General features: G+C 47.1%; 1 protein-coding gene across 5 annotated transcripts in view; it reads right to left on the minus strand.

The window, feature by feature from the left end:
• Positions 1-15,291, minus strand: part of TANC1 (tetratricopeptide repeat, ankyrin repeat and coiled-coil containing 1) — a 229,378-nt gene that overhangs the window by 27,059 nt on the left and 187,028 nt on the right. For all 5 annotated transcript variants that reach the window (XM_060016745.1, XM_060016743.1, XM_060016742.1 and 2 more), the window contains 3 exons: positions 7,080-7,316; positions 5,063-5,248; positions 2,571-2,649 (listed from right to left, as the gene is read on the minus strand). In XM_060016745.1, the coding sequence (XP_059872728.1) occupies positions 2,571-2,649; positions 5,063-5,248; positions 7,080-7,316 (502 nt within the window). The remainder of the gene's footprint in view (positions 1-2,570; positions 2,650-5,062; positions 5,249-7,079; positions 7,317-15,291) is intronic.

The raw sequence follows: 15,291 nt of genomic DNA on the forward strand, positions 1-15,291 counted from the left end.
CACTGTGGTTGGAGAAAGACAAGCTCCATCCTAGAGTGCCTTAGACACAAAGCACCACTGACCACACCCAGGAAAGAGGATCAAACAAACCAGGAAGCAAAACAATCGCTTTCACTCTGAGGGTCCCCAGCAATTAGGAAGAGTGCACAGAGCAGCTGCTGGGGACCCACCAGCTGGCGGCTTGGTGAGAACAGGATTATGAGCTGACCCATCCACTCAGGCTGTCATCAGCACCGGGGCCTTCTCTTCCAGAAGGCATTCGGGGTCAGGTGGTGTGGACCCTATGTGGCCAAATCCCAAACACAGACCTCACAATCTGAGCAATGCAGCAGACACTCGTGCAAAGCCCCGTTATTTGCAGATGTTTTCTCATCTAAAACCTCCTCCTCAAGATTTCAAAGTATTCCTCTGACAACCACAGACCTGGAAATCAGGAGGGTTTGTGGTAGCCGACATTGGTGGACATTTTTGAAGGAACACAGGAGAAAGGTATCAGATAGAAAAACGCGGAGCAGGCAAGATTGGTTTTACTGACATGCAGCCACAGAGCGCTGCTGGGGCCTCGAAGCCTGAGAAATAGTGCTTAGCTTTCTCTTGGTTTAAATTTTTTCAAAAGTCTCTCAAAGGCTTGCCTGAGTTAATTCACGCTTAATGCCTGCTGAGGGAAGATGTGACCTGCTTCTCAGGCTGCAAAGTGGTCTGAAGGTTATGCATGAGGCTTTGGAAGGGAGAGGCTGAATCATTACTCATCCTTTCATTGAGGCTGATGGGCGCCTGTAGTTTCCCTTACGTGCTTCTTTAGCCTGCAACCTAGGATTCTCAGGGGGGAAGGGAGGGAGGTGGTTACTGAAATTCAGGACTCATCATCTCCAGACAAAACAGACTGCTCACACAGAGCCCTCAAATGAAGCCCTTCTCTGCTTCTCTGGACTTTTTTTTCTAGAAAGAAAACTCAACTCTAGTGTTAAAGATTGGAGATTCTTATTTGAGCTAAATGAGGGCTGTCACTGTACTGCTACTAGCACTGACCCTCATCATCATCACCAGCTCCTCTCATTACTGGCACTGTAAGGCCGGCACTTTAGACAGCTTCTCACAGTGCTTCTCTATTTGTCCTGAAGCCACGAAACCACCTGGGTGCCCTGTTAGGAAAGGGTCGTCTTGGACTCACCCTAGACCTAATGAATCAGAATTTCTAGGCTCAACTGCCCCAGGGAATCTGATCATTGGGAACATTTGGCCAAGATTATCTCATCTCATTTAGTCTTCACTGCAATCCTATAAAAACGTATTTACCTCGTTTGACAAGGAGGCAAAGTTACCTGCCCGAAGTTGAATAACCAGGCAACGGAAGGCAGGGATTCGGACCTTCTGGCTAAGCACAAAGAAAGTCACGTGCTAACCTGCCCAGCTATCCTGCTGCCTGCAACACAATGGGGAGTGGTAGAAGCCGTCCTTCTATCAAATTACAGAGCAGTCCCTACTGTGGTACAGAGAAATGGGTGGGGAAAAGACTCCAGACGGAATTAAGGCCAGTATTTACATCCACACACGTGTACCCCAAGCATAATCCAATCCCGTTTGGGGGTCCTGTGCTCTCCCTGAGCCCCGGGTCATGCCACCTCTCCTCCTGCCGGGACCTCCATGGCCCACATCAAGCAACTGTAAGCCCCACGTGTGTGTGTGATGGCAACCGTGGTCGGGGGGTGAGCACCTGTGATACCCACCAGGAAACTCTGAGGCTTTTCCTAATAAGTATGAGTGAGCTGATGGACTCTACACAGCACCATTTGGCTCGTTAGGAAATAAGTGAGAAGCATTTGGAAATAAATCTCCGCAGGAGACACTGAAGTCATATACGCTATGTATACACACAGGACACAGCCCGGAAATGCATATTAAACACCTTGGTTACATCTATTAAACAACAACTGCTCACAGAGTCTTACATTTCTAATACCGATTCAGTCAAATGGAAAATTTCAAAGCAGTGTTATTTATATTGAGCTGACAAGTATCCAACTCAGATGTACTCGCCCCGGGCTTCCTTCCTCCACTACAGCTCAACACACACCCGCACGCCCTTGGAAACTGACTTGTTAGCTGGTATTCAGGATTTTAAGCAGCTCCACGAGGACTGAGTGCTACTCTCCTTCCAGGAGGCAGGCCAGAGCCCTCCTTGCTGAGCGCCTTTGATTCACCTGAACATGGGGCTGGAAGTTCCCACTCTGCTCACTCTGCACGGGTCACAGGAAGACCAGGCCGGTTAGGACATGAGCAAACTCAGCAAAGCAGAAACCACTCCCTTATTTGGGTATTTCTAGCTGACATTCATCACATGCACAGAAACTGCTGGTAAATCCAAAATGATTCAAATTACACTTGCTTCTAGAAAAGTTTTACTAGCCATTTGGGAAGCTTTAAAAGCGCTTAACTTCAAATGCCTTGTGATAAAATAACAATAGGACTAGATGCATCCCAAGTCATTCTTAAGACAATTGGGCCAAAATGCGGGCTAAAACGTCAAGAAGCTACTTGGCCCCAACTACAAGCAGTGGAACCATAATTACCTGTTTCTCCCCACAGTGTGTCGGTGCCATTGATGTCTATTTCATGCTCCTTTTCCAGTCCCAGCAAGCACTGGACCACCTGTCAGAAGTGGCAAGGTGATTTAATGAGTTCTCAAAGCCATATGTGCTTATTGTAACCTATGTATCAAAGGAGAGAGTGTGTTGTTTTTTAACCATGATTATCTTATGCTGCACAAGGAGAGAAAACATGATGAAAACGGTTTTCCAGCATAATTCGTATGCTATTCACACTTTCCCTTTGAGAAGGAGAAGAAAAAAAGGCAGTGAATTTAGGCAACATTGTTCAGGATTACTAGGTACTCAGAATTCTAATGAATTCCAACATGACCCAAATATGCCAGCCTAATCAACGAAGGACAGGGGAGATCACACACAGTGCAGTTTCTGCATAAGTCGCCAGAAGACGGTGACTCCCTTTTTTCACAAGGAAGGAAAACAAGGTGATGTACATACCCTTTCAGTAAAATAAAACAGTACTGTTCCAAATTTCTCTACTGACAACATTATTCTTTTCCCTCTGTCAAAGAGCAGGCTGGGTCACAGGTGTGGAGGCAGGGGTGCTGGCCCGCGGGGAAACAGAAGTGTCTGAGCCCCGAACCAGAGCCAACGTCCACCCCACTGTGTGCAGCGACCTCGAGCTCGCCGAAGCCATTTTCCAGTCTCTCAATCCACTCCCAATAAGGGCCCTACATCCTAGTCCTGAAAACCTGTGAATGTTACCTTACATGGCAGGAGGGGATGTGCGGATGTGATTACGAATCTTGAAATGGGACGATTATCCTGAATTATCCAAGTGTATATTTGATATACACTTGATAAGAACACAGCTGTTTAAAAGAGGGACAGGAGGAACCAGGGTCAGAGGAAGGAAGACATCAGGAGACAGGAGCCTCAGTTAGAGTGACACACTCTGAAGACAGAGGCAGGGTCACAAGCTAAGGAATAAAGGTGGCTTCTAGAAGCTGCAAAAAATAGAGAAACGCTCTCCTCTGGAACCTCCAGAAGGAACACTGGCTTCCTGACCCAACTTAATTTCAGCCTCTGACCTCCAGAACAGGTTGTTTTAAGACGCTAAAGTCTGTGGACCCTTGTTACAACAGCATGAGGAAACTAATACACCCTTCAAGTCTTTTGGTGAACAAATCCTGTCCTTTTCCACAAAACAGTTACTGGATGTACTGCAGTTGCTTTTCCACAGCTCCCCGCAGCCAGCTTTAAAACGAGCTGAGACCAAGGTCACGTCCACTGTGGCTTCCCTGTGCTCCCTAAGATGATTCTGCACATTCTGGACACACACAGATTTAGGGAACAGCTTAAAGAGGAAAAACACCTACATTCAAATAAGTGGACTTAACGTGCTCTCTCTGAATCTATGTATATGGGTATTTAAAAGTATTTATTTACATTTTTATTTTAAAGGAATTATAATAAACCCACCACATGGGAACAGTTAACACATTTTTAGGAAATGAGTATTTTCTTCAAGCTAAAACATATAGATGAGTCGACTGGCATCGTTTCACATTTTTGTGAATCTCTTTTATGTCTGTATTAAGAAAAGACAGCTGCGTTTTCTTATAGGCTTCTGCATTCAACTTACTGCAATATATTGTGTTGGCTGAAGTAGTGTATGTGTATAGTTTTGATGTTTTAAATGCCAACAATAAGCTAGCAGTGTGTGCGTGTATCTGCTCTAGTGTTTTAAATGCTAAACGTCAGCCAGCTGGCTTTGCAACCAAATTTACGTTTTAGTCATTGTGGGGAAGAATCTTACCAAACACTGGCAACTCTACAACTGCTTGAAGATACGTAATGCAGCGTGAGAAATACACAGAGAGAGAGGGTAAAATATTATTAAATTTACAGACACACGGGTCAGGAGATGCCAATGAATTCTTCAAATCGAGGAATACTGACACCTACCAGAAATGAAGTGCTCAATGTAACTACGGCATGAGGCTTTCCTTCAGTGCAGGAACCACGAATGGTAAGCACTCTTTCATGCTACCAGAGCACTGAAGTTCTGTTTTTAAAAATCCTTCAAATACTCAAGAACAAGTTTATAATTAGGATTCCATGTGATTATTGTTAAAAGATCACAAGGACAAAAGAATGAATCAAAGGGGGAAAAGGTAGACAGCAGAGCTAGAGGGTAAAAATAGAACAAGGAAGGAAGAGGGGAAGAAACAAGGAAGAGCAGAGAATGCACACCATGGAGGGGCTCCACGTGGGAGCGGCCAGCCCCTACCCGGCCAGCACCTGAGACTGTGGGCGCTCCCCAGCGTTTTCACTCACAGGATAGGCTTGATAACAACAGAAGATCTTTACACGTGGTGAAACCCTCATTTTCTTTCATTCCTTTGGTGCATCACAAGCTAGCAACTCAGAAGAAGGTGGATGCAAAACACCAGACCCACTGGGCTACACGGGGCTCCCAGTTTCCCAGGAAGAGCCCTGGCAGCCCCACTCACCGAGCTGTGGCCCATGCTGGCGGCTGCCGTCAGTGCCTGCTGCAGGGCCTGGCTCTTCCTCAGCACGCCTGGCTGGGGTGGGCCCACGGACCACTCACAGGTCAGCAGGTAGCGGAGAATGTCGCCGTGGCCCCTCAGTGCGCTGTGGACCAGCGCGCACTGGCCTTTCTTATCCAAGTGGTCCACCTGGGCGGGGGGGGGGGGGGGGGTGGAGGGGAGGAACAGGGGAAGGTCATGGTTTAGCATCACTTTGTCACAGTGCCCCACACATGCTCTGCACAAACCCCATCCCACTGCAGGTGTAAGGGGATAATGTCCCAGTATGTCTCTCTGGAGAGTCTCCGTCTGAATTACTATGGTGTAATTAATGCGCTATTCCAGGCCTCGAGTTCCCTCTGTACAACTAGTGATCACAAGACATCCTCCTCGCAAATGACTCAGAGCTCCAAGTTCTCTGGGAAGCAGGTATGAGGACAGACCAAAACCTATACTTCCCAACCTTGGTAACTTGGGCAGAGTATTCTAACTCTGCTGTGACAAGCTATGACTTGGGGAGTAGAGCAGTTCTTTGCTTACTGAGACAGGAAAGCCAGCGAAAGGAAGGGATCTGGAAAGCCCAGCTCTGAACGAGGAAGAGCAGGAAGACACCCCAAGCGGCATTTTACTGGGGAAGGCAGGTGACCCAGGACGTGTCAGCATGCTAAGTGTGGTCGCAAAGCCAGGAAGGCCGGCTAGCCACAAATGGGGAGTACCCAAGTGCTGCATACCCCCTAATGGTGCAAGAGGCAGCAGACAACACATCATTCCCTGTCTAAACCTGGAAATGTTAGCCTGGAAGGGGATTCAGGGCCCAGCCTTGCTTGCAAATTCTGAGGATGCTCTACACCTCAACACAGAGGCTTCTGCAAGAGCCACTACACAACCCATCCCCTCCTACAGAGCTTTCAGCTGGCCTCCGGACAAAGCCCAGCCGCGATTTGGAAGTGGAAATGGAGGTGTGGTGATGCGCAGTAATGAACCCACCGGGAAGGCTTACCAGCAACATTTCCCTTCTTCCATGAGCTAAGGGTGACCTGTCCCAAATGCTTTACTTTTGAGAGGAAAAACCAAAAAGACTCCCATAGTTACTATAAGCCTAATATCTTGTCGTTGAACTTTAAAGATCCTAACTATAAAGAAGAAAGACACACATCAGTGATTTACTTCTACTGTTGTTCAAAAGTACCTTCTCCCTCCCCCAATGAAGTGCTTATAAACCTAAACAGAGTTTACTGGGAACTTGGCACTGTTCTCATTTAATCTCTTAACATTGATAGTCCTCGAGTAACCCCTTAACAATATAGTCACTCTGTATTGTTAACATACTGATTCACTTATGCTCACACAACAGCCCTGTGGTAGGTCCTGTTGTTATGCCCATTTTACGGATGAGAAGCCTGAGGCACACAGGCTCAACAACTTGCCCAACGTCCCAGCTGGCAGCTGGAGAAATGAGAATTTGGGGCCTTCTAGTGTTCCTGCAACCCTATGCTTAAGCACATGCCTTCCAAGACCCACAGAACTCATTTTATTGGTTTTTTTTTTTTTAAAAAGATATGAAACGGAATAAGTAGAAAGGAGAAAAAAAATCAAACATTTATATGTTTTCAATCAATCCAGTGCTGTGTTAAATTCTGTGACAAGTTCCAGGGCCACACTTGCAGGCTTTTGAAAGGATGGCCTTACTCAGGCTGCTGGCGGTCAGGAGCCTCCCCTTGGGCAGGATTAAGCAGAGTAAGAGCTTCGAACAAAACACACGGGCCCTCTCTTTCTCGGAGGTGACACACACACCCACATCAGGCTACATCACACACTGTCTGGAGCCTGTAGCTCCACCTTTTCTGTTTATGTGGTGATTTCTGTTCGCTGCAGCTTGACAAAGCAGAGACCAAAGGGAGCTTGGCCCAGAAAATGAGAATTCTACAAGCAATGGAAGACCCCTCCCACCTTCACCCCTGCCTCCCCCGCTGCTGCTTACCCTCGCCCCCTTCTTGGCCAGCAGACACACCAGCTTCGTGTGGCCGGCAGCGGCCGCGTAGCAGAGGGCAGTCATGCCGTTCTCTGACGTGCCGTCCAGGCAGGCGCCAAATTCCAGGAGCAGAGTGACCACCTCCTCGTGGCCGAGGTGAGACTGGACGCACAGGATCGGGGCGTTATTTAACACTTCGGTCCTGTAGTTCACGTTGGCCCCTCCCAAAATTAGGAGACGGCTCACCTGTGGGAGAAGGTCCCCCAACAAGATTAATTTCTCACGTAGATGTCAGTCACAAAAACAGCTGTGGAGAAGGGTGGTATTCTTGATCCAGTGGTTCTCAAAAACTTGAGTGTGCACCAGTGTGACCTGCACATGCACTGAAAATGGACATTCTTGCCGGTGGGAACGTAAAATGGCACAGCTGCCACAGAAAACAGTATGGAGGTTTCTTAAGAGCCAGCGATCCCACTCTGGGTACATATCCAAAGGAAATGAAATCAGGATCTTGGTATCTGCACTGCTGTGTACGGAAGCACTGTTCACAATAGCCAAGAGATGCAGGTGAACTAGAAGGTCAACAGATGAATGGAAAAATGTGATATGTAAATACATACAGTGGAAAATCACTCAGCCTTTAAAAGGAAGGAAATCCTGTTACTTGCCGCAGCACAGATGAACCTTGAGAACATGAGGCTAAGCGAACTAAGCCAGCCACAAAGAGACAAATACTGTATGATTTCACTTATACGAGGGACATAAAGTAGTCAAATTCATAGAGACAGAAAGTAAAATGGTGGCTGCCAGGGGCTGGAAAAAGGGGGAAAAGAGAATTATTTAATAGGCATGGAGATTTAGTTTTATTCTAGAGACCTACTGTACAATAATGTGAAAATATTTAACACTACTGAATTCTGTCCTTAAAAATAGTTAAGATGGTACGTTTTATTTTATGTTTTTTTAATCACAGTTAAAAATTTAGAAATGCACATTCTCTGGAATCAGACCTCTGTATTCAGTAGGCCTGGGGTAGGGCCTGAGAATGTGCCTTTTTTTTTTTTTTTTTTTTTTTTTTTTTGCGGTACGCGGGTCTCTCACTGTTGTGGCCTCTCCCGTTGTGGAGCACAGGCTCCGGATGCGCAGGCTCAGCAGCCATGGCTCACGGGTCCAGCCGCTCCACAGCATGTGGGATCTTCCCGGACCGGGGCACGGACCCGTGTCCCCTGCATCAGCAGGCGGACTCTCAACCACGGCGCCACCAGGGAAGCCCAAGAATGTGCCTTTTTAATGAATTCCCCCCAGGTGATACTGATGCTGTTGGTCTGGGGACCACCCTTTTTTTTTTTTTAATTAATTTAATTTATTTATTTTTGGCTGCATTGGGTCTTCATTGCTGGGAAGGGGCTTTCTCTAGTTGCGGGTGAGCGGGGGCTACTCTTCGTTGCGGTGTGCATGTTTCTCATTGCAGTAGCTTCTCTTGTTGTGGAACACAGGCTCAGTAGTTGTGGCTCACGGGCTTAGTTGCTCCACAGCATGTGGGATCTTCCCAGACCAGGGCACAAACCCGTGTCCCCTGCGTTGGCAGGCGGATTCCTAACCACTGCGCCACCAGCAAAGTCCCTGGGGACCACACTTTGAAAACCACTGTTTGATCCAAATAAAAACAGAAAATTCATTTTGGGGGGCAATGAAATAATCATCACAGGATTAAATAATTAACAGTGAGATAATAAAACCAAGAGTGAAAGCAAATACTCTCTTTTCTTTACAAGGAATTGTACCTTCAAGAAAAAGCAGAACATGTGACAATGTTCACATGCTTGGGGCTGTCAGCAACACAAGACTCACAGAAAATCAGCGGCTTTTTCTACTAATCACTACATCCACCACCCACTTAACTCCTTGGACCCAGATATCAAGGGAAGTTTGTTATTTGTAGGTTTTAAAATAAAATCACAGAATACCTTAGGCAAATTTTAGCTATGCTAATATCTTCTTCAAATCTCCAGGTCATTGGAAAAATGACACTCCTTTAAACCCCTATTAAGAGGCCCACTGTGTTTCTTCTAACAGTTCCCTTCAATGGTCCCGGATCGACATCAGTCACTCCCAACAGACCCTGGCCACTTCCGGGCTGCCCATTAGGTGTGAAAACCACACAGACTGGGTCTCTCATTTGACCGGAGACACATGGGATCATAAAAAGATACAGAAAGATGACAAAACACACAAAATTCAAGGTATTTCAATGATATGGTGTCCACAAGAGTAGCTGACAGAATACTTACAAAGTGATAGAAATTATTATTCTGGTGGTGACACCACACCTCAGAAGAGTGAGACAGCATACAGACAGGTTAGAACCCAAAGCGTAAAACCTGAAGCGGTCTGGGTTGCCACTGAAGCTTGAACCCCGGGTGCCCCAGCCCTTCAGCTCCTTCTCTGACCTCGTCTCCCAGCACCCTTACCCTCACTTCCCCGCACCGTGACCATGCTGGGTCTAACGCTTGTCCTACAGCCATGGCAAGCAGGCCCTGGCCTCCTGGTCTTTCCCCCTTTCTCAGATAGTTCCCTCTGCCAGGAATAAATACCCTTTCCATAGCTACAGATGACAAAGGATCACTTCCTACGGGTCCCTGCTTCTATGCCAGGACACCAGGGAGAAGTCCCCCCATCCTATACAGAATGCCCCCAGCCCTCCCCATGCACACGCCACCCCCCCCAACACACACACACACAGAGGCCGACCCCGTGCATGGCCATCTACTCTGCACACTCCACTTCCCGGCTCAGCCCATGGCACAAGATACTGGTTCTAAGACACAGAAGTTCACAGAGAAGAGAGGTAAACATAGCCCCTTTATGGGTGAGGATGGCCCACAAGTCAGTTCCTTCCTGCCATTAGGATCATCACTTACATTTAAGGAAGGACCGCTTGCAGCTGGGGGGAGGGATAAATTAGGAGTTTGGGATTAACACATATACACTACCAGATATAAAATAATCAACAAGGTCCTACTGTATAGCACAGGGAACAACACAATGTTTTGTAATAACCTAAAAGGGAGAAGAATCTAAAAAATTATTTATATATATAAAACTGAATCACTTTGCTGTACACCTGAAACTAATACAACATTGTAAATCAACTATACTTCAGTTAAAAAAAAAAAAGGAAGGAAGGACAGCTTGTACCCAAGTGACCAACACCTGCCTCGTCATTCACCCAATCAGGGGGACCATCTTTCAACCCCATCTGGGTCAGCACCAACCCAGCCTCCTGCAACAAACCAGCACGTGAGGATGGAAGGGCAGAAAAAGCAGGGAGGAGAAATCTGGAGAGCTGTCCCTGTCCCAAGGGTGACATGCGACACTCAACCTCGGGCAAACTCACCCCTGCCAAGCTTGCTCTTCCACCCTATGCAGGTTTGCTCTTAAAAACAGCACAGACTCAAACAGGATTTGAAAGCATGTTAAAAGGGTAAGTTCTCAACCAAAGTAAGGGTTTTTGAGAAAATTATTTTCCTTTGAGTAACCGCCAACTGTATAGCAGGAATAAGACAGTGCTGCTGACACAGCTGGGGATTTTATCAAGGCCTATGAAATCAGTTCTTAGGCAAGAGGAATTACAGAAGAACCCTAGCAGCTTTTTCAAAGCACACATAACATCACTGAGGGGCACATAGGACTCTGGTCACCAAAGGACAGGCAGGAATTGTTTGTAAATTCCCAGGGTGACTTTGACAGCCAGTTACCCTCTCTCTCCTCTCTCCCACCAATCCCATTCCCTCTTCAGATTCATGAGCCTAAGAGAAAAAGATGAATTAAATAGTCTGAGTTCCCAATCAGCCCCTTAACTAACTTGCTGTGTGATTTTCAGAAAATTACTCAACCTCTCTGTAATTCAAGTGCCTCCTAAGAAAATGACAGTACACCACCCCATGTTTCTACTGGACAGAAACTCTTTCCTAAGAATGTTGGCAGGTGTTGTTTCAGCGCTGTCTTCCTGAATACTTTATAAGAAAAGTCTTATGGAGGGTATGTGCTTAGGGGCAGAGCTTTCCTAAAGGTATCTGTTATCAGTTCTCTATCTGCTTCTTCAGAAAGACATTTCCTTTGTGGGTGCAACGCTGTGGGTATTTTTACCACTTACCCCCCAATCAGTCTGTGGATCTACCCCGAACCCACGTTTCTTAACCTCGCTGCACAATGAAATCACCTGGGAGCTTGCAAGTTTCCAAAGCCCCAGCCCCACCCTGGGAGAGTCTGACTTGGCTAGGGCCCGGGGCTCCTGAGTGGCTCCAGCTGGCAGCCATGGCTGTAAACATGTCAGGTGCAGAGCGCACCTGTGGAAGGAGCACGGGCTTGCTCGGCGGCAGGCACCCTTCCCGCTGTGGGATTTGCGTCACCCTGTCACTGCCCTCACCCTCAGTTTCCTCAGCTGAAAGGTGGAGATAAAAACAGTTTCACCTCCTCGGGTTGTTGTGAAGATTAAAAATGAACGTGCCAGACACACAAAGCACTTAGCACAGCCCTCAGCATCCTGTAAGTGCTAAATAAATATTACTTGCTATTGTTACAATCACCTTTGATGGAATCTTTAGAAGAGACAAGGGCCCTAGTCCCTGACCCCTGGAAGGCACAGGAGGGCGCTCTGCCCCAGGAACCTGGAGACCCGGTGGGTCTGGCCTGCCTGGGCTGCTCACCAGCACAGAGCAGCAGGGAGACCTCATGCTTATTTGAGGGCAGATGTGGACCCATTAATGCCTCATGACGGGCAGCTCCCCTTCACGACCACCAACCTGCACACTCACAAGTTCTCAGGTGCTTACAGTAGAATCTCAGTTCTCACTTGACCATATAATAAATGCCAAGTATTCTCCCAAGAGTTTTAACATCTCAGTGAGGTTTCCCATCACTCTATGATGCAGGTTCTTTTGTTACTTTCATTTTACACGTGAGAAAACTGAGGCTCAGAGCAGATAAGCCACAAATCAGCCCTGGGCACAATGCTAATTAGTATCACAGAGCAGTCCAGCAGCCGAAGCAGCAGCTCTGGCTAAGATTACTCCGCCTTCGAGGAAGGGGTTTTAAATGGTTCTTCCTGTACATTTTCTCCCAATCACATGGAAATCGTCTGGTCATCACCACCACGAAGCTCTCCCCGGATAACACCTGGAAATGGCAATATTACCTATATACTTCTGGATTTGATGAATACAAGAAAATAAAAAAGGGGCTGGGGGGTAGGCAAAAACGATGGGATCCTGAGGAACAGAAGAGGCACTGTCCAGCAAGGTCGTAAAGTGGGAAGCTCAGTTTCCTCATTAAGTATGTTGGAGGTTCTCATCAATACAACCGGTGTGAATGTGTGCTGCCTAGTAGTTATGCAGAATATGACTGGATCCTCTGAGCCAGGGAAGTTGGGCCAAAGTCCATGCCTAGTTCCTGTCTCCTCCCCCGCAGCCCCAGCTCCAGCTCCAGCTGAGAGAAGAATCACAACCTTAATTCTCTTGAGTGCACAGCCTTCGGGAGCCTGTGGCTGGCAGCCGGTGCCATGCGACTACGTGAGCAAAACAACCAGCTGGACGGGAGCCTGAAGGCACTGGCGGCAAGCTCCCCAGTGGGCCAGCCAGGGCCCGGGCTGGCATAAGCCTGGCCGGGCAATGGGAGATCACATTGTTAGAAATCACAGGCATGCCACCAAAATTAAAATTCATCTACCAAGTAATCATCCAGGAGCAAGTCGCTGTAATGGACCAAAGTAGCAAACTGCAATTATTGCTCAAAATGACATCCCTTCCTGTAATGACATTTAATACTCTCTAAAAAAACTCCTTAATTGCATGCATAATTTTAAATTACCGTAATTTGTTCATGAGTCTGTGAACCCCCCCTCTTTTCTTTTTCTTGAAAGATAAAAGAAACAGAAGGATAATGAATGCCTTAAAATTCGGTAACCAAGTTATACATTTTGGGGGATAGCGTAGAGGTAGGTGACACTGGAGTTCTATAAAACAAAGTAAAGATGAATAACTCTTAAAATTGCAAATATGTTAAAGAGGAAAGTTTATAATCCCAGGAGGGTCAAGCTCATTACATTATTACACTGTACCTTTTAATTTACTGCCTTAAAAACTCGTATTCAACAGAGTATGATGTTCCCCATTTACTTTTCTCCACATTAAAATAACTTCTGGGCCCATAATTCATTCAAATGGTGACAACAGATTCTGCCATTTTAATTTTTCTTTCTTTCTTCCTTGCCATCATTACAGAATTTTATTAATTATGGAGAAGCCAAAAGATATAATTTTAACTGAAGTGAAAGATGAAACAGTGTTATTACAGTAAACTCAATTCCAATTTCTATAAAAAGTAAAACAGGGCTTCCCTGGTGGCGCAGTGGTTGAGAGTCCGCCTGCTGATGCAGGGGACACGGGTTCGTGCCCCGGTCCGGGAGGATCCCACATGCCACGGAGCGGCTGGGCCCGTGAGACATGGCCGCTGAGCCTGCGCGTCCAGAGCCTGTGCTCCGCAACGGGAGAGGCCGCAACGGTGAGAGGCCCGCGTACCGCAAAAAAAAAAAAAAAAAAGTAAAGCAAAAAACAAAAATTCTAAACACAATTCCTTCATCACGTGAAGTCTACGCTCGGCATGTTCTCCACCTTTTGCAGAGTAACGCTATCTAAAAAGGAAGCGCTCACTTTGACCCCGAGCAACAGCTTAGAGCTCGTGCTCCTTAACTATAAAAGCGGCTTCCCTGTCCTCACCGCATGAAACTTGCACATAGCTTCAGTCGGGACACAAGCCCTCAAGCCTAGAGGTCTGCAGAGTGAGTAGAAATGTCCAAAGGAGCAGGGCTGAGCACAAGGTTCCCAGGAGCGGCTCCCTGGGGCTGCTCTACTCCCAGGCACCCCACCCAGGGGTGAGCCAGGCTGAAATCCAATGTGGCCTCTGCCCATCAAGCCTGGAACCCCAACAGTGCTGAGCCCACCTGCACTTTTCTATTTGCAAAAGACCTTGTCCGAACCCACCAGGGGGTGGTGGCCTTTCTCTAACCAACACCCAAGCTCTTCACTGGGCAGCAGGGCTGTGGGTGAGCTGCCCCAGGGTCAGAGCACCGCTAGGTCCTTCCTGACACCCAGGCTCCTCCCTTCTATACACCAGCAGGCGGAGATGTAATGTTCACCACAGGGACTACAGTTAATAACACTGTATTATGTATTTCAAAGTTGCTAAGAGAGCAGATCTTAAGTTTTCATCGCAAGAAAAAATTTATAACCATATGTGGTGATAGCTGTTAACTAGACCTTTTGTGGTAGTCATTTCACAATCCAAAGAAATAACACATCGCTAGGTTGCACATCTGAGATGTAATGTTATCTGTCAATTATATTTCAGTTGGAGAAAAAAAAAGCGAAAGAAAATAAATACAGCCTGCCCTCTGTATCAGTAGGTTCTGCATCTGTGGACTCAACCAACAGCAGATTGAAAATATTCAAAAACCAAAATTTCCACAAAGCTCCAAAAAGCGAAACTTGCATTTTCTGTGTGCCAGCAGCTACTTACATAGCCTTTACATTGTGTTAGGTATTATAAGTGCTCTAGAGATGATTTAAAGTATACTGGAGGTGGGGGGGAAATGGGACTTTCCCAGCAGTCCAGTGGTTAACACTCTGCGCTTCCACCGCAGGGGGCACGGGTTCAATCTCTGGTCTAGTAACTAAGATCCCACATGTCGCAAGGCGTGGCCAAAAAAAATAAAGTATACGGGAGGATGTGCGCAGGTCATATTCAAATACTGCACCATTTTATATATGGGACTGGAGCATCCTTGGATTTTGGTATCTGTGGGAGGTCCTGGAACTGATCCGAGGGACCACTATACACCAGGAAGGCAAGGAAGGGAGAAGAGGGAGGAGAGTTCACATCACCAGACACAGGAAATGCTCTGTAAGGCCCTGATCCCCAGACACACACCCACGGTGTAGGTGCTGAGGGTGGGACGTACTGACAGCAGGGGAGGAGAGGCACAGAAGTCCCCCGGGAGTGGCCCCCAAGTGTCCTCCACGGCACCATCTCTGGGGCACGTGGCCCCCTTCCCAGGTGGATTTGATGAACCAAAGTGAGGAGAAGTAGAAGACAGATTCCTGGAAACTTCCAGGGCTTCCCTTGACCACACTGCGACCATGTCACGGCACCTCTGTGCTACTAA

Source organism: Delphinus delphis, chromosome 7 (assembly GCF_949987515.2).
Source record: "Delphinus delphis chromosome 7, mDelDel1.2, whole genome shotgun sequence".
Taxonomy (NCBI): Eukaryota; Metazoa; Chordata; class Mammalia; order Artiodactyla; family Delphinidae; genus Delphinus; species Delphinus delphis.